The 27,101-nt window shown below is 45.0% G+C and overlaps 2 protein-coding genes across 8 annotated transcripts in view; one reads left to right on the plus strand and one right to left on the minus strand.

The window, feature by feature from the left end:
* Positions 1–7,696: 7,696 nt before the first annotated feature.
* TMEM9 (transmembrane protein 9) lies at positions 7,697–20,532 on the minus strand. 7 transcript variants are annotated; one of them, XM_015408319.1, is made up of 8 exons: positions 20,480–20,532; positions 18,123–18,278; positions 16,880–16,981; positions 15,804–15,895; positions 14,369–14,477; positions 13,412–13,543; positions 11,996–12,189; positions 7,697–7,751 (listed from the first exon to the last, which is right to left on the minus strand). In XM_015408319.1, exons 3-7 carry the CDS (start codon positions 16,943–16,945, stop codon positions 12,040–12,042), a joined length of 549 nt encoding a protein of 182 aa, XP_015263805.1. In that variant the 5' UTR covers positions 16,946–16,981; positions 18,123–18,278; positions 20,480–20,532; the 3' UTR covers positions 7,697–7,751; positions 11,996–12,039. The 7 variants fall into 7 exon arrangements, with proteins under 7 accessions (XP_015263805.1, XP_015263803.1, XP_015263809.1 ...); XM_015408317.1 differs by lacking the exon at positions 7,697–7,751 and having other exon boundaries at positions 11,774–12,189; XM_015408323.1 differs by lacking the exon at positions 7,697–7,751 and having other exon boundaries at positions 11,774–12,189; positions 18,123–18,179; positions 20,480–20,513.
* A 2,843-nt stretch (positions 20,533–23,375) lies between these two features.
* The window catches only part of LOC107107948 (glutamate 5-kinase-like), a 48,871-nt gene continuing 45,145 nt past the window's right edge, over positions 23,376–27,101 (plus strand). The window contains exon 1 of the mRNA XM_015408315.1: positions 23,376–23,557. Within this exon, the coding sequence (XP_015263801.1) occupies positions 23,397–23,557 (161 nt within the window). The 5' untranslated portion in view covers positions 23,376–23,396. The remainder of the gene's footprint in view (positions 23,558–27,101) is intronic.

Raw genomic sequence — 27,101 nt, forward strand, 5'->3', positions numbered from 1 at the left:
TGTGAAACAACAACACACCCATATAGCTGTAAAGGCAGCATTGCGTTCGCCATTTTCAGTCATTCAAAGGTTATTTAATGTTTTCTCTGGCCATAACCAGCTGTCTATGACATGCTGATTCTGCAGGCACCTTCAGAATTCTGAAACAGGGTAGTGGACACAAGCACAAAATGGCGAGCACAAGAGTTGGAGCTGCTGCTAGTTCCACTGGTGGCAGAACCAACCACACAATTTCAGGGATTGTGCACAGTTGTAATAGTAATTCTTCAACATTTCAGCTGCATACTGTGTTTTACAGGATGCCTTTTAAAATGAACATGTTATTTAAAACTATCTCCTTGCAAACACACAAGTTAACTGAATATTCTTGTGCTGTGGCAGCTGCTGCTGAAGCAACTTTAAAAAAGAAATCGGCACAGTCATACAGATCTTCAGAGAGCAATCAGAAGCTCTGCTGGACGAAAGCTCCAGTGACAGGCACCAGGAAAGGTGTTGGCAGCAACATTGTACTCTGTGACCTGACAATCAGTATCCCTTATGCAATAACACTTAGGTATCAAGAGCTCTCCTCAGTCCTGGTCATCCTTCCACATTTGGCAACAGTGCTGCAGTACTTTGACTATACACTAAAATACAGAGAGCAGATAGAATAGTTTAAATCTTACTGGGTTATATTAGAAGTTGGCAAGTGCTTCTGTAGTCACCCATATACCACAAAGTTTGACTGAGTAGCCAATCAGAAAAAGAGACAGTTCTCCCAAGCAGAGTGACATTGTTGTCTCGTTGTTTCTGATCTGAACCTGGTTACTGAACCTTTCTAAACAATGTAAACAGAGCACAGAGATAGCAAAGTCACTTGTGGCTGCTTAAAGATGAACGAGTTTACTGTGTTGTAACCTTTCACGGAGGAGCTGCGGTGGCTCAAGTGGTTAAGATGCTCAACTACAGGCTGTGAAAGGTCGGTAGTTCAGCAGTTCGAGACCCGAGGGAGCCACATGATGGAGTGAGCTCCCATCTCTAGTTCCAGCTCCTGCCAACCTAGCAATTCGAAAGCAAGAAATTGCAAGTAGATAAATAGGTACCACTTCGGTGGGAAGGTAACAGCGTTCCGTGCACCTTGGTGTTTAGTCATGCCGGCCACATGACCACGGAAGCATCTTCGGACAGCGCTGGCTCTTCGGCTTTGAAACGGAGATGAGCACCGCAACCCTAGAGTCGGATTTGACTGGCTTTCGAGCAAGGGAACCTTTACCTTTACCTTTAACCTTTCACAAGGCAGTCTGCCAACTGAATGTTAACACTTCATCCATCTGACCAAAGGATCTCTAGCTCACAAAATGCTCTGCCATGATACATTTGTAAGTCTTTAAGGGACCATGAGGGTCGTTCACTAATTCTGGCTCCAGGAGACTAACATGATTATCCCTGTGGAACAGCGTCTCGAGAATCCGTCAATATTTAAAATAGTGAAGGAACACTCCTATGGTTATCTTATTCAGGGCAATAAGGCTTTGCCGTAGAGGCCTTTAGAGCTATACTGTAAGTAGATGTTCTGACATTTAGAGAACAAAATGTACTAGAATCTTAGAAGAGCAGAACTAGACAATGTTGCTTTCCCTGCTCTATAAATCTGTCATTCCAACCCTGAAGACAGTTCTGTTTAAATTTATTATTCTAAAATTTCTTTAAAATGTCTATTTAATTATTTCATGGATATCTTAGATCAAAGAGAGAAAAACATAATAAATTATAGACAACATTGCAGGAAACAATCTTGAACTTTGGGAAACCCCCCCTGTCTTGGCAAGGTCCTTTGACAGCTGCAATAATAAATACATGATTTCCTGTACATAAAACACAGCTAGGTGGATTCAAAATGCCTTGTGCCCCAAAGCAGTTTTGGACCGTTAGCATCATGTCCTCACCTTCCAATAGCCGTTAGTGCAGAAAGCAGATGTTAGCATGGACCTTATTTCTTTTTTGTCCCTGGTGAGATATTAAGAACATTTGGTAAACAGTAGGAAACGAACCAGAAACACTGGTCAGTGAAAGAATTGGGTGGGACTGTGACGATCCTTCCCACAGATTTATTGACGCACTTCCTGTTTTGCCAAGTGCTAAGGTAGGTTGCATGCATTAAAGCAATCTGGAGTCTGTGTATGGGTCTGTTGTCCCAAAGCCCAATGTTTTGCCTTGAACAACCCTCGTAGGAAGACATGCGCATCGTGTGTTGAGGGGCCACATACCAGTTTTCCTTTACTGGTTTCCCACTATGTAATGGCTGTGCAAACGGTCATAAGGTACGTGGTGAAAATCAGCCATGTAAACATGATCCTACTAGGTGCACCAGGATATGGTAGATTTAAACAGAATGGTTCTCTTCTTTCCGTAAGCAATCAGGGAGTATTACAGTTACAGTACTCTGCATGCATTATGCCTTACGGCTAGGGCTACCAGTCTCCAGATGGAGCCTGGAGATCTCCCAAAATGGCAACTGATCCCCAGATGACAGAGGTCAGTTACCCTGGAGAAAATGGCTGCTTTGGAGGGTGCATGGCAATATATTGTGCTGAGTTACCTCCCCTCCCCAGATTCCATCCTCCGCCCTCCCAGGTTCTGCCCCCAAATCTCTAGGACTTTTCCAACCCAGAGCTGGCAAGTGGCAACCATGCTTGCAGCCTTTTCCAGTGGCATGCTTTGCAGCAGAATGCCTCCTGCCTGCCAGCATCACTGCAGGCAACTTTATAGCCGCTTTTCAGCACTGTGAGTCACCCAGACAAATGCCGCTTTTCATTGCAGACAAGCAAACTCTCATTTACACTCACATTCTGTGAGCTTCCCTTGTGATGCTTAAAAAAGATCCCTTGTGCTTTCTGAGTGTCTGCACAGGAGCCTGCAAAAGCAGGACCACAAGCTGCTCCCCGCATTCCCAAATCCCCCACTGCCCCCTAGATGACTCCATCACAGCCTTTCCTCTCCCTAAAGTCAGCTGGTAGTAGGGTTGTGTTTGTCTTGCTGTTTTCCTCTGGGTGCCAAGAAAAATGTTGCAATGGCAAGATCTCAAGTACAAGGAGGAAGTAATGGAAACAAAGTCCCCCGGGGCTCCATAATCTGCCGTTTTGAAGGGGGAGCCATGGAACACTACATTTCCCAGGATTTTCTTGCACAAGGGGTGCTGCTGTTGTGCTGTTTGGAAGGCAGTGAGACATTGCTGTTGATCTTGTCCCATCATCAAGTAAGATTAGAGAAGGGAAGAGGGGGCTGGTCTGGCTAGACCCAATCCGAGCCCAAGCATGAGAAGAGCCAGTTTGGTGTAGCGGTTAAGTGTGCGGACTCTAATCTGGGAGAACCAGGTTTGATTCCCCACTCCTCCACTTGCATCTGGCTGGATGACCTTGGGCAAGCCATAGTTCTGGCACAGCTGTTCTTGCAAAAGAGCAGTTTCTGTCAGAGCTCTCTCAGCCCCACCTACCTCACAGGGTGTCTGTTGTGGGGAGGGGAAGGGAAAGCAGTTTGTAAGCTGCTCTGAGACTCCTTTGGGTAGTGAAGGGCGGGGTATAAATCCAATCTCTTCAAACATTTTCAAGTTGATGGAGTCTGCATTTCAAGCTTACCAACCTGAAAGGTAGCACCCCTTTTACTCTAAAGGGATCAGAAGTAAGCAAAAAGACAAGCAGGGATTAAATATATGCTTTTTGGTTGATGCCATCAGATTGTATCGCCGGTTCCCAATACACACTACTGCAAACTTACACATGCACACTTTTTTATTTCTCAAGTTCCTGCACTACGCCTTCTGAAGTCAGACCTAAATAATACCCTGGCAAGTACAAATTGCAGTAATTAGAGATGCACATGCACATACTAATTAATCAGAATTTACACAAAATGCATCATTAACTGTGCAGTCTTAAACTGAGTTGCATCATTCTAAACCCATTGACTTCAATAGAAAGGTCTAGTTTTGCTTACAATTGCACATTAATATTGTTAAAACTAATTCAAATTGGGGGGGGGAGATGACAATTTGTAATACTTCGCTGTCTTCCAGCACCTGGCTATCTAGCTAAGATTTCAAGAAGGCCAGGGGATGGCCAAGGTCAGGTAGGCTGCACTGCAGACAAGAGGAAAGTATTAGAAGCTTTTGAGAGTCAAATCTCCCTTTGTCAGCCATGAGTAGAAATGGAGACCTGAAAATTTTGTGGGACTCCAAGGTGCCGCTGGGCTTGAATCTAGCTGTTGTGCTGCAGACCAAGCTGGCTACCCACCTGAAACTGCTGGCAAGTGTTATGTTTCCTCCCACCTCCCTGCCCATGGGCATCACTGCCACTGGGCAGTCAAATGTTTTTGTTTGCACACAGTTCTGCAGATCAAGAGAAGATGGATAAGACCGTTACACTCTCCCCCCCCTAAAAGACGGTGTCTTTTGTGTTATCTTAGCAGCATGCCACCTTGTTATGCTTTGCTGTACTGCAAGAAAGAGGCAGACACAGACTTAGGGCCAAGCTCAACAAGGTGCTAGAGATTTATGACCAGAGCTGGGGGTCTGTTGACATTTCTAATTTTCATTAAAAACAGTTTCTGGCTGGGGTGGTTTGCATGGGTGGTTGCCTTTGTCCCTAGTTTTCCCCTGATAGAAATCACACACACCCCACGCTTCTATTAGCTCCAAATAAGAAAACACTTAATTTAAAAAGCTGCCTGAAGGTCAAATTAAATGTGATGGTGAGACCAGTTTGGTGTAGTGGTTAAGTGTGCGGACTCTAATCTGCTTGAACCGGGTTTGATTCCCCACTCCTCCACTTGCACCTGCTGATGTGACCTTGGGTCAGTCACAAGCTCTGGCACAGCTGTCCTTGGAAAAGAGCAGTTTGTGTCAGAGTTCTCTCAGCCCCACCCACCTCACAGGGTGTCTGTTGTGGGGAGGGGAAGGGAAAGGAGTTTGTAAGCCGCTCTGAGACTCCAAGTGAAGTATAACTCCAATCTCTTCTTCTTTGTACTAACCGTAAGTCTGCCTATTCATATATAAAGTAAGTAGGGTGTTGGTGGAGGATGGGGTTATTTTTGAACAAAAGGCAGAACATGCAGATAAGGGAAGCAAAATCACTCACCCTTTACCTTGCTATGTTCTGTTGCGTATGTTGCGTTTTTCTCCCAATCCAGTGAACAGGATGACGATTGGGTGGGAAAGATCTAGATAACTGCTCGCCTCGGTGATGGTCCCACTTCAGAGATTCATCTGGGCAGGGTTACTGGTAAGGCCCATTGGAAACTCCCCCCAGGTTCTTCAGGATACCATCTGCATCCATCACTCTTTGCGGGTGAAGTTTCCCCACTGCCAGAGATTGTGGGTATCCAGCAGGTAGCTATCTTTCTACAAACAACTCCACTGACAGAATACTTTCTTCTCATCCTGACATGAGTCAGTGGATGATAAATTCTGGTGATATCACATCTGAGAATACATCACACTTAAAGACTCAGTCTGAGGAACAGCAAAGGCATGCATAGACATGGTCTATTCCAGATACTCCTACCTGGTAAACAGAAAATAATAAAATGGAGTATGCACCCTCCAAAACTGCTGGCCAAGAAAATTTCTAAAGTCTAAACAAAGGTCCAAATCGCTATCAATAACTGAAGCACCTTGATTAAAATTTGGACACCAGAAGGCCCTTTCAAAGCACTAGTAAACTTTCATGGCTGTGGTGTTTTTTTTTAATACCTGCAATTCTGTGTTACTTGAGATTACCTGTTAGTGAAATCAGATGGGCATATTGCTGAGCAAACACACACTGTGATTAGCAAGAGAAGTTTGTACTGTGTCTGATGGGGACAACTAAAACGAGCATTTTTTTCTTGCAGTCACATTCTCCAATGGGAAAGCAGAAAAACCACTGCATTTTGAAAAGCAAGCTCACTAAATATTGGAGCTTTTGTAAGACATTTAACCAAACTGGTGTATATCAATCCCAAGAACTATAATAGCTGCTAATCCCAACAGAATCCACAAGAGGGAGCAACTGAGTCAAATCTGCGTAGCCAAGTAACAGGGTGGTGCTATCATGTCAATGTGATACAAAAAATTATCTCTCATTCCAGATGCAAAGGCCATATTGTTCAGTGGAAGTGACACAGAAGCTGAGATCCTCCCACTTGATTCCCTTGCAGACAAGGTTAGAACAAAGGCCAACTGAACAATGAGGGAAGTGCATGAACCCAAATATTTAAACCTCGTTCCTTCCATCCTTTATTGCAGCAGATTTCCCCCCCCCCCCAAAAATACACACAAACATTCCCTTGGGCACTGCTCCCTCATCTAGGAGAAAAATAAACACAACATTGATCTTTAAAAAAAAATTAACTTCTGAAGGTCACAGCAGATGTTCATTCATAAAATTTGAATTTCATACGGACTTCTATTGGACGAGAGGTCAAAAACCAAGGTTAATTTCTGAGTGCAATCCTCACAAGCGCCATTTATTTTTATTTTTTACTCAGAGGAATGAAGGGCCCATACTCACACTCCCAGCACTGTTTTATGGAAGAGAAAAGCACACAGAGAAGGGTTCTTTCTTCTCTGACACTGTGGCATCTGCCGGAAGGGCTGAAGTGAGAATCCAGACATTTTAAAAGTGCCGGAGATCCTCCGGTACTGCAGCACAGCTAACTGGCAGGCTGCAGAAATGAAGCGCTTGCTATCACCGTATCTTTTCAAAAAGACTTTTTGGTCTTGTGGAAAAGCTACACCCATTTCTGGCTGAGAAGACCTGCACACACTTTCAAATACAAACCGTGTCTTTTCAAAAAGACTTTTTGGCCTTGTGGAAAAGCTACACCCATTTCTGGTGGAGAAGACCTGCACACACTTTCAAATACGAGGAGGTCAGGCACCCTTCAGAGAAAGGACGGTGGGTCTCTCTGCCTGAGACCCTGGAGAGCTGCTGTCAACGCTGGTGGACAATCTGAGTTTGAGGGATAAATGGTCTGATTGGATATAACGTAACTTGACTTGAATAGTCCTGACCTTACATAACAGCTAGTTTTGTTTACCACGTCATTGGCAAAATGCAGTCCAGGATGCCATCTGAACTGCAAATCTACCTTCATCCCATAAAAAGGTAAAGGTTCCCTTGCTCGAAAGCCAGTTGAATCCGACTCTAGGGTTGCGTTGCTCATCTCCGTTTCAAAGCCGAAGAGCCAGCGCTGTCCGAAGACGTTTCCGTGGTCATGTGGCCGGCATGACTAAACACCAAGGCACACGGAACGCTGTTACCTTCCCACCGAAGTGGTACCTATTTATCTACTTGCAATTTCTTGCTTTCAAACTGCTAGGTTGGCAGGAGCTGAAACTAGAGACGGGAGCTCACTCGATCATGCGGCAACTCGGGTCTCGAACTGCTGAACTACCAACCTTCCACAGCCTGTAGTTTAGCGTCTTAACCACTTGAGCCACCACAGCTCCCCACCTTCATCCCATACTGGAAACCAAAATGCCCCCCCCCAATTCTTCCATTTAAAAGTTTTTAAATGCTTCCTTAGAAATCAGTGTTTCAGTACTCAGCTGACTGAATACTGGACATGTGAGGCTACGTTCCTTGCCCTTCCGGTTTCTACCCAGCTTGGAATCATCCCCCCCCCATCACTCCTTCCTACCCAAGTCATTAAAGACACATTTCTTCACACCAGTTTCTTTGTTTAATGAAGAGATACTGCATAGTAACAAGACTGGTCCACTCTGCCAGAGAGTCCTTAAGGGAAATAAATAAAACAGATCACTTTAGCAAATAAGCACTTTCCCATGCAGATCCCTTATGCTGCTGATGCTTTCAGCTGAGAAACCATCACTATACTACAGAAGTGCACAAGGGCTCTTTCTAGTGCCCCTTCACCAGCAGCACAACACCGGGTTGAATCCAGCAATCTGTCAGTGGGGCAGAGCTTCCTCCCCTCCCTCTGGCAGCCATTTCCAGTCCTGGGAAAGTTGAGTCAGTGAAGAGGCAGGGCAGAGCCATTTTGCCTCTTTCCCCCTCCACACCACAGCCCACCTACATGTCTGGCTGCTAGTGCACATGGGTCTCAGGACCCCAGGAATCAACTTCTCTAGGGCTGGAAATGGCTGTTGGGGGATCCATGATCCTTGCACTAGCAGATCACTGGATCCACCCCACTGACTGGACAACCTTATTGTGGGAACTATATTATTGAGAGCACGGGCTATAACTATTTTGAATAAGTAAAAATAAGCAAATATCCATGTGTATGATATCAGGTGTATGTGTGCCATGTATGGAGGTCATAAATGGACCCCTGTTGTCAGGAGAAGCTAAAACAAATTGACCACCACAAATATTTGAACCAGGAGCCTGGGAAGGTAACTTTCCAGTTCCTTCCCAAGGGAAAAAAAGTGACATCTTACACTGGGATCCAGAGATAACTTTCTGCAAACTAAAACAGACCCGTATGTGCAGAATGGCTATTCTGTGCAAGATACACAGAAGGAAAACCAAGCCATGTCCAAAGATTCACTTTTGCACGTGCAAGGCTTTACCCAGTTTAGAAGTATGATTAAGCCAACTAGCACGTATGAAACATTTTGTATTTGCATGAGCAGCTATGTGAATGATATTTAGTCTTTTCTTTCCACTTCTCTGGATCTTAGACATGTTGTGTTTCCCCACCTCCCTGACAATGGGCTTGAATACCCACTGGCTTGGTTCACATTCTGTTTGCCAGAGTCATGAACAAGGAGTTAATTTTGTCAATGATTGGTTTCACTGTTTCTTGATCAGTTCATGGCTGTTCAATAGGAAGGAATACAGCGAAGCAGCCTGACAGTGCAAACCTGGCAGGCAACTGGCTTTTCCTGCAGCCATTGTTCCCTGCTGTGCCACCAAAAGGCTTTTGGAAACTTGTTTTTAACCAATAACTGCTACTGAGCTACTGCAGTCTAATCCAGGCACCACATTTCCCCTTGTGACCCCATAATGAAAGAGACTAAGAGTTACTTTGGTTAAATATGAAAGCTGGGACTTCAGCAATAATGGCAATACATCTTTAAAATCTCAGATTCCAATGGTGCAATAAAAAAAGGTAAAGGTAAAGGTTCCCTTGCTCGAAAGCCAGTTGAATCAGACTCTAGGGTTGCGGTGCTCATCTCCGTTTCAAAGCCGAAGAGCCAGCGCTGTCCAAAGACGCTTCCGTGGTCATGTGGCCTGACTAAACACCAAGGCGCATGGAACGCTGTTACCTTCCCACCAAAGTGGTCCCTATTTATCTACTTGCAATTTCTTGCTTTCGAACTGCTAGGTTGGCAGGAGCTGGAACTAGAGACGGGAGCTCACTCTGCCATGCGGCACCCGGGTCTCGAACTGCTGAACTACTGACCTTCCACAGCCTGCAGTTCAGCATCTTAACCACTTGAGCCACCGCAGCTCCTAATGGTGCAATAGCAGTTATCAATTAAAAACAAACACCAAAAACCTTCCTAGTGACATGACCAGCCAAAAAATGCAGGGAAAATGATTTCCTGCCATAATAATGCTGTGTTGTCAGCCGTAAATAAATGTTGTGTTGTTGTTTTTAAAAAACTATTTTAGTGTTGATCTAAGTAGTCCTTAGCTAATGGCTGCCAATCTACTAGGATTGGTAGCACTTTGTACATATGCAGTTTTGGAGGGGAAACCCCCAGTGCAAACCTGTTTGGTAGGCATTACAGTTGTTCACTGCCAATCAAGCAGACTGGGTAATGAGCTCACATCTGATCATCTCATTCAAATACAGTCTGTTCAACTGTTGAACACATCCAACATGAAATTCAAAGCACCCCTGATCTTACACTTAAGAAATTCAGTAGTTATTTCCAGAGCAAGTACCGGTACATACCGACATGCCTTGTACATAATCAGCTGTTACGATTTTGCATGTGAAGATGTACAAAGCTGATGGTACAGTCCCTTTCTATAAACCTTTCATGGCATATTAATTGTGGCATGAATACAAATCCATGCTCCTATTCTCTTGCCTTCTCTGCTAGAGAGTCTCATCTTAGACCTCTGGAATATGGTGATCAAAGACCAAGAATTTTAGGTCTACTAGGAGGAAGAAAATACTTTAAAAATGTGTAAGTTCAGTTTCTGAGCTCCAGCTTTTCTACAGATGCCCTGGGGCCTGTAAATGCCAGACCTGCAAACAGCCTGAACTACTGATGACAGTTTCCTTTAACTGAATGGAAACTGGGTTAAGAACAGCAGTGGCATAAAAACCAAACAAGTCTACGCTTTCAGACCACTTATGTTTTCTTCTCTAATATGCTGCTGATTTTTAATACGTTCTCTACAATACCTCATGGTGCTCTTGATTTCAAAGTGTTCCACTACACCAAACTGGCTCTAAAAATGTGTAAGTCCAGTTTCTGAGCTCCAGATTTTCTACAGATGCCCTGGGGCCTGTAAATGCCAGACCTGCAAACAGCCTGAACTACTGATGACAGTTTCCTTTAACTGAATGGAAACTGGGTTAAGAACAGCAGTGGCATAAAAACCAAACAAGTCTACGCTTTCAGACCACTTATGTTTTCTTCTCTAATAAGCTGCTGATTTTTAATACGTTCTCTACAATACCTCATGGTGCTCTTGATTTCAAAGTGTTATTTATTATGTTGAGAAAGACAGTCTAACTGGTTTTCTTCTTGGTATGGCACAAAATTACCCACCTGAAGGAAGGGCTTGTCCATGCAACTGTTCCCTTGGTTCCATTTGATAAAAATTTATTAGCGCCAGAGTTCCGAATCAGGCTTTTCTACATTAAGACACTAACTAGACTTGTACAAAGATGAGGGAGGGAATAAGAATGATTCACCCCAATTAATAATGCATTTACTTCTCAGGGTGGGGGAGACGACTCCTAATTCCACATTTCTCATCATTCAGGAAGATGTGTGCCCTGCAGACTACAGCTGCTAGTTACAGTGCAGGTAGGAGGTGTACTTCCCCACTTCCACGGATCACAAATAAATCAGGTAGCAGCACTCACCGCTTGGCCTGTGAAGTGCAGCTTTAGCCAGTGGAACAGGGGAATAGAATGTTTGTGCCATATGTACTTGTGGTGGAAGCCTTATGCTAATTTCCTCACAGCTACAACAGTCAATAGGATCAGAGTTCTAAGAGACTCAGGGAACAACCCTAAGCAGGCTTGCTTGGAAGCAAGTTCTATGGTGTTCAGTGGGGCTTAGTCCCAGGAAAGGGGTCTCAAGACTGCAGCCAGTCAGTTAGAAAACATCTGGGAAAAGGGGGAGAGAGAGGTGCAGTATCAGGTGTAGTGGTTAAGGATTCTTAAAAATTAAATATCCCTAGCCTTATAGGGATCTATTATAAACACAGAAGAAACAGTTAACTGTGTATGCAGCCGGGTTTAAGCGGAGCAAAAGTTGATTCTTTGATACCAACATTGATTTAACAAGTTACAAGCCTACCAAGATGAAATCCTTGACAAATTACTGAAATACGGGAGTCCTTTCCATGTTCAAATGACACCTATTATGTGACCTATAAAAGAAACCTTTACTTCGGAGCACTGGTGTGTGCATGTGTTGGATTTCTCTTAGGCGAGAGGCTTGCCATTTACAAACAAAGCCTATTAGAAACCCACTGAAGTCCCATGGACTATTCTAGGGAGGGGGAAGGCATGAAGGTAATCGGGGGGGGGGGGTTAAATGAAATGAGGTACAGTCTTCCAGCCATAGACCCAAAGAGGAAGGGGAAGCGGGGGGGGGGGGGGATTAAATGAAATGAGGTACAGTCTTCCAGCAATCTACCCCAGTAGGGCCCCAGTACTAAATAAATAACTTTGGGATGTGCAGCCCAGGGCTCTTTCTTCAGCCTCACTTATTCTTTTAAAAAAACAACAACAAACAAATCAGGAAGGCTAAGTGCAACAGACTCAAGCGACAGACTTCTTTTTGGACTGGCTAATGGTCATCATCTGCCCAGCTAACCCGCAGATGCCGTTCACTCCAGGAGTGGGAACTCTCTGCGAGCTCTAACTCAGCATCTTGTGCCGATCGAAGACCGTCTTCCTCTGCTCTTGCACCTGCCGCTTCCACCGCTGCTGAGCTCCTTCCACCCTCTCCAGCACCGTGTTTGCCCTGGTGCTGGCAGGAGGGCGCATGGCTGCCAGGGAATGGGCATCCTGAAACGCAAGGTAAAACAGACACAAAACAAAAAAGAGATGAAAATTATCTCAATAGACAGTTCAACAACTAATTTTCAGTGAAGTGCGCACAGCCCTATGGATTTTTCACACACTGCCCGTGACTGTGGTGGAAGCTGAAAGAAGTTTCAGCAAGCTAGCACTCTTTTTAAAACTGCAGGAGCTCTGCAAAGGGGTTCAGCCACCTGATCTACTGACTGTGGGCTTGCTATGGAAATGGACTCTGGGGGACTAATTTATGATTTTGCAATGAAGAAATCTGGAAAAAAATAAAGCTTTAAATTTAGTTGGCCTAATATGAACAGCCACGTTGGTCCATCAGAATTAAAAAAATAAATAAAAATCAAGACACTGGGAGGTTTATCCCTTTTTAATGACCAAAAAGGGACAAAATAGTTAGCATTAGTTATTATTAAACGTGAGAACACAGGAATTCTTCAGAAATATAGAATAGGTAACAGTGATTTCAGAATTAAAACAAACTTTTTTTAATGGCTCATGAGGTTGTATGTGTGGGATCAACTGTGGAGCTGGGGGTGGGGGGAATGCTGCAAGTCTGTACCAACCTGGAAAAAAAAATGCTTGGGCCCTTGCCTTCCACATCATCCTCTAGAAGGATTTGACTTCAGACCTCTAGGTCTCTGTCTTTATAGAGCAAAACTTCTTTGAGGAACTAATTGGCCATATATGGGGGTGGGGGATTTATATGTTGATGGTTATATAGATTGTCAAGATTATATGGGTTACAGATATATCAATCTACCTTGTACCTTTTCATCCCACCCTTCTTCCAAGAGTGTATTGTTCTCCCTCCCTGGGGAGGGGGCTGTGGCTCAGTGGTAAGCAGAGGGTCCCAGTCCTTGGCATCTCCAGCCACAAGGACCAGAGCCCGAGACTCTGGACGGCCACTGCCAGTCTACGTAGACAGTAAGTACTGACTCTGATGGACCAATGGTCTGATTCAGTATTTGGCAGCTTCATATGTTCATATGTTCCCTTGCCCACTTTAGCTTAAAAGAAACCAAAAATGTGACTAGCCCAAGGTCACTCAGAGAGCTGCACGTAATTTGATCCTGGGTCTCCCAGACCCTAATCCAAAATGTAGGACTGAAGCTGGCACTGAATCTGGTGGGATTGAGTCTGGTAGGATTGAGTCTGGTGCTAGTAAGCACCAAGAGCAGCCCTGTTCTACCAGACATACCTCGCTCTCTTCCTCATTGTGCAGTGGTTGGGTGTAGGCATCAGGCTTGCGGATCAAGGGGTCAACCAGCATCAGGAAGGCCATGTAGAGCAGCAGGGCTCCAATCACCGAGAGGTAAATGATGATTATGATCTGTATGTGAGCAGCCACAGCAATAGATCATCAAGGATTCTGGATTCTTAAGACAGCACTTAAAATAATAATCATATGGCCGAAACCATCTCAGCTGGGGAGAAAGTCAGTGTATGGAACTCCAGAATGACTAGGAGACACTGTATGACTGAACCAAGATAGGAAACACCTTAGGCTGTGATCACACACACTAAATAATCCACTTTCAATGCACTTTCGAATTGGATTTTGCCAGTTCACACAGTAAAAATCCAGTTGGAAAGTGCACTGAAAGTGGATTATTCAGTGTGTGTGACTGCAAACACCATGGCAGCTCGCTGACAGCCACCTGCTACACAACTAAATGATGAGTTCAGCAGCTTCCTGACATCCTATAGGATTTATATATGCCATGACTTCTCAAATGCAGTCACAGTAGTTGCATGTGAGCACCAGGGATTTCTGATGTGGCAACCAAGGAATTGGTCTGCTGCATTTACTGGTATGAAATGTTATGGGTTGTGGCCATATCTGCAGCCTGTAAGCATATTGTCTGGCCACAACTACAGCCACAACACAAAGACCCACATGATCACTACCAACCGCAGCTTTTAGTAGCACAGAAGTCATAGAGCTTCTTTATTCTGTCCTTCTAGACCTCTTTTGGATCAAAGTGGATTGCACAGGCACTGCACATAGTTCTTTATCTCCTCCATAGGTGAATCCCCCATCCTTTTAATTTCTGTGCTTCCGGGAAATTGCCTACAGCTGCAGTGCTTTGCTGAATACAGTCAGGAGGGACCAAAGGCACATCAGTCTTGTACAAGCCATGGGTTTGTCCTGTACCTTTATGGTGGTGGTGCTCCGTTCTTCATACTTGCACTCACACAGCAGGCAGTACGCTTCAACATCATTTCCCGGCACAGGCATCGGTTCCACCACATGCAGACAATTACTGCAATAGTGAGAAACAAGAATAAGGGGTGGATGTCCAAGATCTCCCGTACCATGGAGGAAAGCAGGTGTCGGCTCTCGAGGAGGAGATACTTGGATAAAAGAAGCAAATTGGGATATAGCACTGGCTGAAATCTATTAGGAGGGAATTTGGAAATAGCGTATTAAACACCTGCCACTGATTTAGAGTGGAGCAGTGTCTGGAGGACTGCCAGGTCTAGACTACACCTTAACAAGGATCCAGGATTCCTCCCTTACTAAGGGAGATTCTGAAGAGGCTCTTCTCACCTTTTCTTAATGCAGAGGATGCTCTGTGAAATGACAGGACATAGGGAACTAAGTTCAGTGCTGCCCGCGTTTACCTTCTCCATCACGGGCCACAAAACTGTCCACAGACCTGTATTTCATAAAGTCAGAATGGCCATTGTGGGTTACTTCTGTACATGATTCCAAAACATACGACTTCCCTATGAGCAGGGGAACACAGCACCATGCAAACCTCTGGCTCTGAAACTACTACAGTATTATTCAGACTTCATTCCCTTGATCACCAATGTCAATCTGGTAATGTATGTATTTTAAGCGGTGTTAATTTTGTTAACTGGACTATTACTTATGTCCTCACAACTTGGTTGCTACACCAGTCACCGCCTTGAGTCCAATGACAAAAGGCAGGATCGAAATGTTTTAAATAAAATAAGTGCATGATTTTGAATGTATCTTTCTGATATTCATTTCAGCTCAAGAGCCAGGAAGGGAAAATTACAGACCCTAGCTATTCACACCAGCTCAAACTTAGAACTGTGTTCAAGCCAGAGAGTCTTCTGTAAAAAACCTAGGGTTTCTGACTTGCAGAGGTGCTCTCGTTATGTATTTGGAAGGCCGTCACCTAGAGGAAGGCAGGGAGCTGTTCCTGTTAGCAGCAGAGGAAAGGATTTGCAATAATGGGTTTAAATTACAGGCAAAGATACCAGCTAGATATTAGGAAAAGATATTTTATAGTAAGAGTAGTTCAGCAGTGGAATCGGCTGCCTAGGGAGGTGGTGAGCTCTCCCCTCACTGGCAGTCTTTAAGCAGTGACTGGACAAACACTCATCGGAGATGCTCTAGGCTGATCCTGCACTAAGCAGGGGGTTGGACTAGATGGCCTGTATGGCTCCTTCCAACCCTCTGATTCTATGGCCATGTCCAAGCGGAGCAGTGTCTGGAGGACTGACAGCACTGCAGCTGCTGCTGGGCTTGCTCCTGTCTGCCAGTGGCCCTTCCCTGTATGTTCAAGGGACAATCTGCCCCCTGGCTTGGATGCTGTGGCTGGAGGCTGACTTACCAGTCTTTCTGTGACACATTCTTCTTATAAATTTGTCCACTGATGTTCCTGTATGGGGGGCAGATGCACTTGCAGCGGATGTCCTCAAAGCTCTGCAGATGCAGAACAGAATATCAATACAGTAAAGGAATACTTGTCAAAAAGTGCTGGCCCATCACAGGAGATACAACAGGGCCACATTGTGTGCCTGCTAGCACTCTTTCTCTCCTGCTCGATATCTGTGTCCATAATGCCACGTGGATTTAGTGTCTTCAAGGTCTTAGACTGACTGCAAGAATTAAAATAAATTCTTCCTATTCCCAAAAGGTGAGTCTCAAGTTGTGCTTAGCTGGAGCTCAACTAGAGAGCAACCAGCAGAAACCCACATCTTACAGGTTTATGATATGTGTTTGCTCAGAGAAAGTTATCACTGTGTTTAATATGGCTTACTTCCAAAGACTGCAGGGAACATCAATCATCTTTTAGCAACCATCAAGTTCTCTCTACCGTACAGCTCTAAAAGGACAAGGCGATATCTTTTGCTGGATTGTCTGACATAGGTGCAAGGGAGTGCAAGCTTTCAAGGGACAGAGGAGCTTCTAATAGGCGCACACTGTTCTGCAGCCCATTGAAAAAATACAAAAACAGCATAAACTATAAGAACAACAAAGGCATAATAACCAAGCCCAAGTGAATCATGGGAGAGTTCCATTAGCATCAGGAGCAATCCTCCCTCTACGCTGTGGAGTCCTGTGAGCAAATATTCTACTTTATGAGCTACTGGTATTAAAGCTGTGAGCGAGCGATTTGGCTGCTGTATGCTCTGGAGCCATCCTTCCTGAGTTAAGATGAAAATGTGTGAGCTGGAGGCTAAAAAACTGTAAGCTAGCTCACACTAACTCAGCTTAGGGGGAACACTGATCAGGAGTAATATTAAAAATGTATATTTAAGCATCTCTCCTATTAAAATCAACATGATCTGTAACTTCATGACTGCAGCTAGAGCATGACCCAATGAGTCCTCCATGCAATGCCTGTCCCCTCTTTTGCATTTAGTGCCTTTTAAAAACCCTCTACCAACCCTCTTGCTTCCACACCTTGGTGGCCTCAGATGGTGGTACCAGGACACACCAGACAACAGCAGTGAGGGACAAGAATTTCATGGTTTCTCAGATGTGCTGCATGAGCACTACAGGAGCCTGAAACAGAGAAAAGCAAAGGAGATCAGCAAGTTTCTTTTGCAGAGCACCACAGGTCATTTTCAGTTACTCAAGGGTAGACAATCCCCAGTATACATGCTACAAGGCCACAGCATGGAGCCAGTTCTTCACACAAGGGACCGAATCAAGTCACCAAGGGGCTGGGCAGTGCTGTTGAAGCTCAGATTGTTCCCAATGTGTCTGGCCAAGGACAACCCTTGTCTCCCTACCTCCTTATTGCCCGATGACCACAAATGATCACAGATAGATATGGGGGGGGGGGTTTGGCAGCGGCACAAGGGCTATAAAGGTTGCCTTTCTCTGCTCTAGATTACTGTTCTTGTTCACCATCCACAGCTAAACATACTTTTCTGTCTAACCACTGTTGGCAACAGGAGTGTATCCATCCTCCTTGTTATCTCCAACAACCCCAAGCCTTCAAGAAATTGTCGGTCAAGTTTTAAAGCACTAACTTGGGACTCCCTCTGATTGCAAAAGTTGATGGATACGGCCCAGCAAGAGTGGATGTAACACTCTCTGATGTTGTGCCCCCCCCAAAACAACAACATTGGACCTCAAAAGCTGTCCCGTAGGGAAGGAGGAATAAACTTCAAGAGGGGCGTCCTACCTTGGAAAAAGGATGTAACTCTTGTGTTCATTAATTCTTTGGACCTTTGCCTGTTCAAGTCCTACCTTGGAAAAAGGATGTAACACTTGTGTTCATTAATTCTTTGGACCTTTGCCTGTTCAATCAACAGGGAGAAATTCTGCACAGCATGCAGCCAAAATACTGCAAGGGACAAGCAATGCAAAGAGGGAGGTGTTATTCTAACAGCTATTCCACATTACATGGCATTCCTAAACTGATCTCCTGAGAATCCTAAAGTCTGTTCAGTGGGGCTTATTCAAAGGAAAGTATCCTAAAGGTGGCACTGTTAGTCACTGAAAACCAGCTCCTGCAGTCTGCAGAGTCATACATTCCTCTGCAGTCTTTCCCAGTCTAATGAACAAGTTAACAGCCATAGATGGCAGGACCAGCAAAACTGGTATAACAATTCAGACAGACAGAATGATTCTTGCCTGGCTGCCTATGGAAGCTAGAAGTTGCTTTCAGACCATAGGTCAGTGGTGGATCACATACCTTGTATACTGAAGACGCTGGGTTCAGCCCCTGGTATCACCAGTGTAAAACGACAGGCTTAAAAATAAAATAATTATCAAAATGCTGTTATGTACATCTCTGGTGCCACCACATCTAGAATACTGCACACAGTTCTAAGCAGAGGATCTCCGAGAGCTGGAAATGACAGAAAAAAGTCAAATGGAAGGATTAGAGCACCTTAAGGAAACAAAGAGGACTGGAAGAAAAACGTTCATGCAAAGCCTATTTCATACAAGAGATCAGTGTTCCCTCTAAGCTGAGTTAGTGTGAGCTAGCTCACAGTTTTTTAGCCTCTGGCTCACACGTTTTTGTCTCAGCTCAGGAAGGATGGGGCTCCAGAGCAAACCAATGCATGCAGTAGCCAAATCGCTCACTCGCAACTTTAATGCCAGTAGCTCACAAAGTAGAATTTTTGCTCACATGACTCCACAGCTTAGAGGGAACATTGCAAGAGATCCACCACTACAAGCCCAAGCTTTATTTCTGTTCTGCCTTACAAGACACCCAGGTGTCCTCCTGATTACTACTACAAAAATCAGAACAATTTCTTCAAGCCTTACATACTGGAAGATGGGGGGGGGGGGTTGGAAGCCTCAGGAAGAAGGACCAGTCAGAGTTAAGATGCATAAGGGAAGCTGTGATTGGACCAAGGTGGTGCTGCTGGACTCAGGCCTCCTTCTCACATCTCTTTGTCATCTCTCCCATTTGCGTGCTAATTTGCTGCCATTCATTGATCTTGCTGCCTTGATACAACCTCAGCTTCACCTATGCATTTTAACTCTGACTGGTCTCACCCCTCCCCCATCTTCCTGTAAGTAAGGCTTGAAGAAATTTTGTTTCAATTTGTCTGAGGGAGTGTGCTTGCACACCAAAGCTTACACCTTAAAAAAAAAGCTTACTTTTAAAGGGAAGAATACTTTTTTTTGGTCCAGCTTCTTAGTCCCTGTCGTTCTTGGGGCAGCTTGAAACGTTTTCCCTTGTCCCAAATTCGGAAGCTGCAGCAAGTGCAGAATACGGCAGCCAGGCTGTTGTTGGGTCTCCCTATGTGGGAACACATCCACTCGCTAAAAGCACCGCACTGGCTGCCTTCAGTGTACCGAATTCAGTTCAAGGTGCTGGTACTTACCTTTAAAGCCTTTTATGGCCAGGGACCTATGTACCTAAAGGACCGCCTTTCCCCATAAAACACTGTGATCGGGTACTCAAAATCACCTGGTCCTCCCAGGCCCTAGAGAAGCCAGGCTTGCAGCAACAAGGGCCAAGGCCTTCTTGGTGATGGCTCCATACTGGTGGAATGAGCTCCCAGAAGACATCAGGGCCCTGCGGGACCTTTTACAGTTCCACAGGGCCTGTAAAACCGAGCTCTTCCGCCAGGCATTTGATTAAGGAGCTGCCGCAACCATCTGAGGCCCTGGCCCCAATACCATCAATATCTTAACAACACCAATCATTAACATCATTGAATAGCCTGTGTCTTGCTGACATGACCCAGACCATGCGCTAATTGATTGTGGACTCCTGCCATGTTATATGTCATTGCTAGCACTTTATGTATTGTTTTTAGATTTAATTTATTGTAATTTTAACTGATAAATTGTTTTATCAGTAATAATGCTGTGAGCCGCCCTGAGCCTGCTGCGGCGGGGAGGGCGGGATAGAAACCAAATAAGATAAATAAATAAATAAATAAATTTCCACCTTGCACCATCTGATCAAAAGAAGCCTGCAACACTCCCCCTTCACCATGGTAATTCCTCTACAAACTTCCCTTATGCCTTTTTGCATCACACGCTGACACATCCTTTCTTCCCCTCTCCCCCCCCTCCCCTTGTACTGAATGACCTCACCTTGAGTTCTGAAGAACTTGAAGAGTGGCTCGGCACTATTTTTGTAATAAAAACACAATACCACTACTACAAGAGATGATGAAAAACAGTGGCTTAAATGGCTTCGAAAAAGGATTAGGCAAATCCACATCTGTGGGTGACAGAGCTGGCAAGGGCAATTATTTATGACAGCTAAAAAACCGAGCCTCCATATTCAGAAGCGGCACACCAACCAACAACCAGATGCCGCAGACAGTTCTAATTAAGCACTAGTGCATTTCTGCATGCCTCTTGAAAAACCGTAATGGATACACAGCAATGCAGATCATATTTTGTCGAACAATGTATTCTGTCTGAATCCAACGTCACGCAATTATTCATCGCGGGAGAGAAAACTGACCCGTTTGCAGAAATCAGCGAGCATTACGGATGCAAACTGAACGACACAATTCTCCCCAAAGTCTCTCCCCGAATGTACAAGCATTAGTCACAAAATAATCAAATACCCACCGGCGCAGCTCCTAGAAACAGTGGACTCGAAGCCAATCTCCACTCATGTCTTCCGCTGACATCATTTTAACAGACACCATTTGCAGCCAACCACAGCCTTAGCAAGAGGCTGCACTAAGGGACCATCAATAAATCTGTATCCTTGATTTGAGAAGAAAAAAAATCAGCTCAGAGATGTTCATCTTTAATAGAAATTTAAAAAGCAGTGATGAGGCTTCCTTGCGTTTCTGTTTTCTTTATATTAGGATAAACAAGTTCTGTTTTAATCACCTCCATGCGCTTCATCAGCCCAGGTGGACATCTTCACTCACCGAGGACATCAGGTAAAGGTAAAGGTTCCCTTGCTCGAAAGCCAGTCGAATCCGACTCTAGGGTTGCGGTGCTCATCTCCATTTCAAAGACGTTTCCGTGGTCATATGGCCGGCATGACTAAACACCAAGGCGCACGCCACCGAAGTGGTACCTATTTATCTACTTGCAATTTCTTTCTTTCGAACTGCTAGGTTGGCAGGAGCTGGAACTAGAGACGGGAGCTCACTCCGTCATGCGGCACCCGGGTCTCGAACTGCTGAACTACCTACCGACCTTCCACAGCCTGCAGTTCAGCGTCTTAACTACTTGAGCCACCCCATGATTAAAGCTCCTAATTGTTTAGCACCAGAGTACCAATGAGCATGGGGTCTGGGTAAAAGTCGGATCTACATGGATCCTCATTTCATATGATTTTTAAATTGAAAGGAAATAAAACCACCATCATACTGTAGGCCATGTGTTACTCTATAGGGGGCACCACAAAAATCACGCATCCCCAGATTCATGGCACAACAGCGCAAAAACATGATTCCAAAGCACGAATCCTCATGAATTCATATGATATTTATGCTGAAACAAAATAAAAACACCAGCATTCTGAAGACCATGTCTTAGACTATAGCAGCACTACAAAAATTATGCCTCCACGAATTTGTGACACCACAAAAGTTGCCAGTGCTGTCCAAAGACTTTTCCGTGGTCATGTGGCCGGCATGACTAAACACCAAGGCGCACGGAACACTGTTACCTTCCCACCGAAGTGGTCCCTATTTATCTACTTGCAATTTCTTGCTTTCGAACTGGTAGGTTGTCAGGAGCTGGAACTAGAGACGGGAGCTCACTCCGGCATGCAGCACACTCGGGTCTCGAACTGCTGAACTACCTACCGACCTTCGCAGTTCAGCGTTTTAACCACTTGAGCCACGGCAGCTCCTCAAGCGTGTCTACTTAGAAGTAAATTCCATTATATTCAAGGAAGTTTACTCCCACGGAGGTGTGCATTTCCGATTGCCCGTAGTTAGGATTAAGTGTAGAATTATGGAGCCTGTTTTTATTTCAAAAACAAGTGAGGAAAACAGCGCCTAGTTTGGGCATGGACCGAGAGATGGGAACCCTTCGAGTTTGCTTGAAGATATAAGGAATAATTGCCACAAAATGAATGAAATAAACGCACCATGTGCAACTCTGTTTCAGAAATGCTTTGTTTTAGAAAGGCGTTATTAAAGACGTGGAACGAGATTAAAAAATCTTTTTACAGTAAAATACCAAAATGGGTTTCTCCCTTGGAGGCTTTTTCTAACCCAAATTTAATGAATAAACCCAGATTGACTACTTACGATAATCTACTAGATAGGGATGGAGAACTGGAATCTCAGGAAATGTTAAAAGCCCAAGGGATATCATTATCCTGGTGGGAGAGCAATCGACTTGAATCCAGGTGCTCTAAAGATAAACAAGCTGGGTTTGTGCAAGAGCATTCTGGCCTGGATAAAATTTTGATAGGCAGCGGAAATAAATTTATTAAGAAACTTTATTACTTCTAACTAGATTATAAGATGCATGAGGAAGAAGTAAAAGTTTCTATGATCTCCTGGGCAAGGCATATAGAAAACAATATCGAATTAATAAAATGGGATAAGGTATAGCAGAATTTGAAATTTATGTTCCACCGGGCGGTGGTATTTGACCCCTGATAGGCTTGCACGGTGTTATTCAAATTTTTCAGATAAGTGTTGGAATTGTAAGGTTAAGGTGGGCACTTTCTATCACCTCTGGTGGACATGTGATAAAATTAAACATTTTTGGAGAGAGATTCACAGCATTCTGGTACAAATAATGAACACTCAATTTCCACTTGAACATGAAATGCTTTTATTAAATATCATGCCAGATAGGTTTCAGAAGAATGATGTTTATTTGCTTACACACTTGGTTACTGGTGCCAGGATGACATCAGGTAAGTTTTGGAAGACAGAAGACATCCCAACATGTGATTATATAACCAAGGTCATAGAGGTAGTGGAAATGGACAATATGTCTTTGAAGCTATGGGGAAAAGAAGACAAGACTTTTCAAGACATCTGGTTAAGATTCTACACCTGGTTAGACAAGAACTATTAATCTGATTAGGTTTTTCTGTTTTGCCCTTAAATATGTACCTCTTGTATACATCTGTGGAAGGTTTTGTTCTTTTTGTGTGGGGTTGTTTTTGTGTGTGTTATGGTTTGCTTTGTTTATACCAAAAATAAATAAAGAACAAGGGCTTGCGCCCAAAAGAAAAGAAAAGCTTAAAGCATTCGTCGATACAACTTCTTTAAAATGGCAAGATCCTCGAGCAGCAAAAATTTCACTAAAGAGCGAATTTCTATCAGATGCCGCTTCTCCCTGTACTATATGATCCTTCAAACTGCAACTGGCGTAATGCCATTCTTGTCAGAGGGAGATGCCGACCGCATTGCACACGCTAATCCTGTAACAACACCCACCCCCCGTTAAACTCCCCAGTCGGCTTTGATATGCAAACGGTTAATTAAGTCAGGAAGTGACCTCACCACGAGGGCGGAGACTGCAGGAGAAACCTCTGCGGGGCGGCTGCACCGGTGCGATGGCCGCTGTGGACTGTATCATTAAGCTGGGAGGCAGTGCACTGACGCAGAAAGACCAGCTGGAGACGCTGAAAGCCGGAGCCTTGCAGAAAGCGGCTGCGCTTGTAGCTAAACTCTACGGGGCTGGAGAGAGGCGGTGCATTATTGTGCACGGCGCAGGGTAGGACGCACGCCAGGCGGGGCTCGCTCAGGACGGTGCGGTGGTGGGCGGGGCTTGTCACAAAGATCTGTTCCATGCACTGTTCCCACTCGTCGCTCGCGTGGAGTTGTTACCGGAGTGGCTGAAGTTTAAGCCCTAGACTCGCTTTAGAGGGAAAATGTGACCCCCCTCCCCCTTGGTGCAGGCACCGAATGTTTGCGTTACATTGAGGGCCTGTGTGGTTGAACGTGCGGTTTCAAGATACACTTATTCCACTAATGGTTCCCGGTTCTGTTCTTAAAACGGTCGTGTTTTGACTAATAAGCCCTTTTCTGAGGTATTACAACCGTGCGAACGGAGAGCCCAGGAACAAAAGCCCATGCCCGGAGTGCTTTCTTTAATGGATGGCAAATGTCTGTATTTCAGATGTAGAAACTGACAATAGGGGAAGTTTAAAACTTGGGTGGCAAAGGCTCTGTTTAATGGTTTGGAAAATAAAAGGCAGCTCCATATACTTCAAGCATGGGCGGGTTATTTGGCCCAAGTTATTCATGCACTACAGTTTTCTAATATATCTTTCTCTAGGCTGTAGCACTTCAGCTTGAAGGGTTCATTTGACATGTTTGAATGGCCCCTTCTCAAGAAAAAAATGTTCTGTGTAGAAATCTAGCATGTAGTTGAGAGACTTTCAGCATCCCAGCCATGCCCCCCCATATGTAGGTTTGAAGCATACAAACTCCTGTCTGAACAATATGCTAATTAATTTGGGTGCATGTACAGAAGTAGGCTTTTCTAGAAGTAGTTTCAAAGTACTGTGCTTTCCTAGCACAATTCAGGCAACTTTACAAATAATAATAAATTGACAGCTAATGATTATTTCAAAAATATTTATGTGGACTGTTAAGTATGCAACTCAACAACAAAGTAAGAACTGATTCAGCTTTATTAAAGAACTAGCAGTAAAGCCCGTTGTGAAAGCAATACAACAAGATCTAGAAGGAGGCTCTGGGGCAGTGCTCTGGCTTTGGGCAAACAGTGTCAATTTGCTGTGGTGACCTCAGCAGGGTATAATGACAGAGTCCACTGTTTTCTCCAGAGGAACTGATCTCTGCTACCTGAAGAGCAGTTGTAATTGTGAGTAATCTGTAGCCCTCACCTGGAGATTGGCAACAATTGTTACCCAGGACAAAATGGCTGGTTTGGAGGGTGGAGTCTATGGCATTCTACCTGTCTGAGGTCCCACCCCTCTGCAAACCCCACCCTCTCCAGGCTCCACCCCTCAAATCCCCAGGAATTTGTCAGCATGTAGTTGGCAACCCCATCTCCTTCCCAGCTAGCCACCAACCTACCATTATCTGCCCCTTTGACTTCAGCTGACTTCTGCCCTCCCTTCTGCAGAGCAGTTGTAATACTGAGTGCTCTCCAGCCCTCACCTGGAGATTGGCAACAATGGTTCCCTATGTGGGACTGACTGGTTTGGAGGGTGGAGTCTATGGCAGTGTACCTGTCTGAGGTCCCACCCCTCCTCAAACCTCACCCTCTTCAGGCTCCATCCCTCAAGTCTCCAGGAATTTCCCATCTGGAGTTGGCAACCCTATCAGGATTGGCCCCAATGTGTTTTCTCCCAAAGGCCAAAGTAGGTGACAGGACCAAGCTTAGTTGCCTACCAACAGGCACTGAGGGGAATGTAGGGTTGCCAGCTCTAAGGAGGGAAATACCTGGAGGTTTGGGGGGTGGATTCTGTAGAGGGCCGGGCGACGGAGGCATCGGCCTTCTGTCGCCCGCCTTGCCCCCCCAATCTCGGCCCGGGCACCCGCGGCTCCCACCAGCGGCCGCCCGACTCCAGACTCCCCCGCGGCCACTCCAGCCAGGCGACGGAGGCATCGGCGCTTTAAGATCTCTCCAGCTGTCACCTGGAGACTGGCAACAGCTTGTCTGGAGTGTGGGCAGTATGGCATTGTATCTGTCTGAGGTCCCCCTCTTCCTCCTCAGACTCCACCCTCAGCAGGCTTCATCCCTAAAATATCTTGGAAGTTTCCAACCTGGAGTTGGCAACCCTATGTCCTTTCCTGGCTACCATCAGCCAACCTTTATCTGCATGTCTGTCTTAAGTTTTACACACACACACACACACACAGCCTCTGCCTAGGGAAAGGGCAGCCTTTCCCTGCAGTGGTAACCAAAGCAGCTGACATCATTCTCCTCTCCCCTATGAGGTATGTTATGCAACTGAAAATTCCAACTGCCTTGCTGGGGGGGGGGAGTTTGAGGTGTGGAATGGAGTGAAGTCCAATCAGCTTCCATATGCAAATGACCTTGGAACGCTGGGCGGGACTGCACAAAGCCGCCAGTCAACCCAGTGGCAGTTCTTCCGGCCTAACACTAAAGGGGCCAAATTTAGAACGTTGCAATATAGAACGTTGCTATTCAATTATAATTATTAAAGAATGAGAACTTCCAAGATCACACAACATCTGATGACACACCACAAAGCAACAGTGGAGCACAGCTCCTTTTAAACTCTCCTGGGCTGGGGTGGCCACGCCCTCTCATAGTTAACATCCAATCACATGGTAAAGATAACGTCCAATCATTTGTCTTCCCTCCAGCACAGACTCTTACATTTCATTGGTTACATAACACGCTTCAGCCAATGGTGTTGTTTCAGCTTAGAATCCGGCTGAGGTCTCAAGCTTAACATAGGTTTAGATGGAGTGAATACAGAACATGGACGTTTCTGTGCTCCTCAGAAAGTACTGGGTGTGTTCAGACGGGCTGTTTGATCAACTTTCGTCATGCTTCAGAAACAGATTTTATATGCGCGATCACACAGTCAGCATCTGCCTCCTGTCCCCAGCCGTTGGTTTCCGGCTCAAAACTGCTTTAACCCGGAGTATTTTGTTACCAGGTCCCAAAGTGGTGTTTTTTCAGCTCTCCTGTTTAAAGTCGCATTTCCCCCTGCGTGATCGCTCCTCCGGTGTCAAGCCACTTCTGGTTTAAACCCCCTCCCCGCTCAAAAGCTGCCCGAGGCTTCCGCTTTTTGCCTGCCATTTTTTTTAGCATCGGCGGTGCGTGCATAGGCGGAACTCCATTACCGTGTTTTAAAAACTGACATTTAAACCGTCACTTGTTTTAGAGTTTAGATGAGATCGGGATCTCACGGAGGCCATTTTTGGGTCAAACGTTTAAAGGGAAGTCTTTTGTTGGAGGGGTTGGATTGATTCGCCCTGGTGGTTCTGCGCATGCGCCATGGTAGTTTCTCCCCGCATTCTACGGAGGGGTGCCGATGCGCATGCGCAAACAGAGAAAAAATTTAAAAACCCGCTGACACACGATCCCGCGCGTCGGTAGTGTAGATGTTGGGAAGCGACTGCGCAGTGAGGTGGGATAAGGGAGGTAAGTGTGATCGCGATTATCCAGATCAAATATAATCCAGTCCGAATCGGAGCAGTTTAACCCGCTCTCAGCACACCATCTGACCACACCCCAAGTGTCTCACAGATTTAAAAAAAAAATTAAAAAATTCAATAACTAGTTTGAAAAAAATAGTATTTAAATAAAACAC

This window comes from Gekko japonicus, unplaced genomic scaffold (assembly GCF_001447785.1).
Source record: "Gekko japonicus isolate JY-2015 unplaced genomic scaffold, Gekko_japonicus_V1.1 scaffold421, whole genome shotgun sequence".
NCBI classification, from domain to species: Eukaryota; Metazoa; Chordata; class Lepidosauria; order Squamata; family Gekkonidae; genus Gekko; species Gekko japonicus.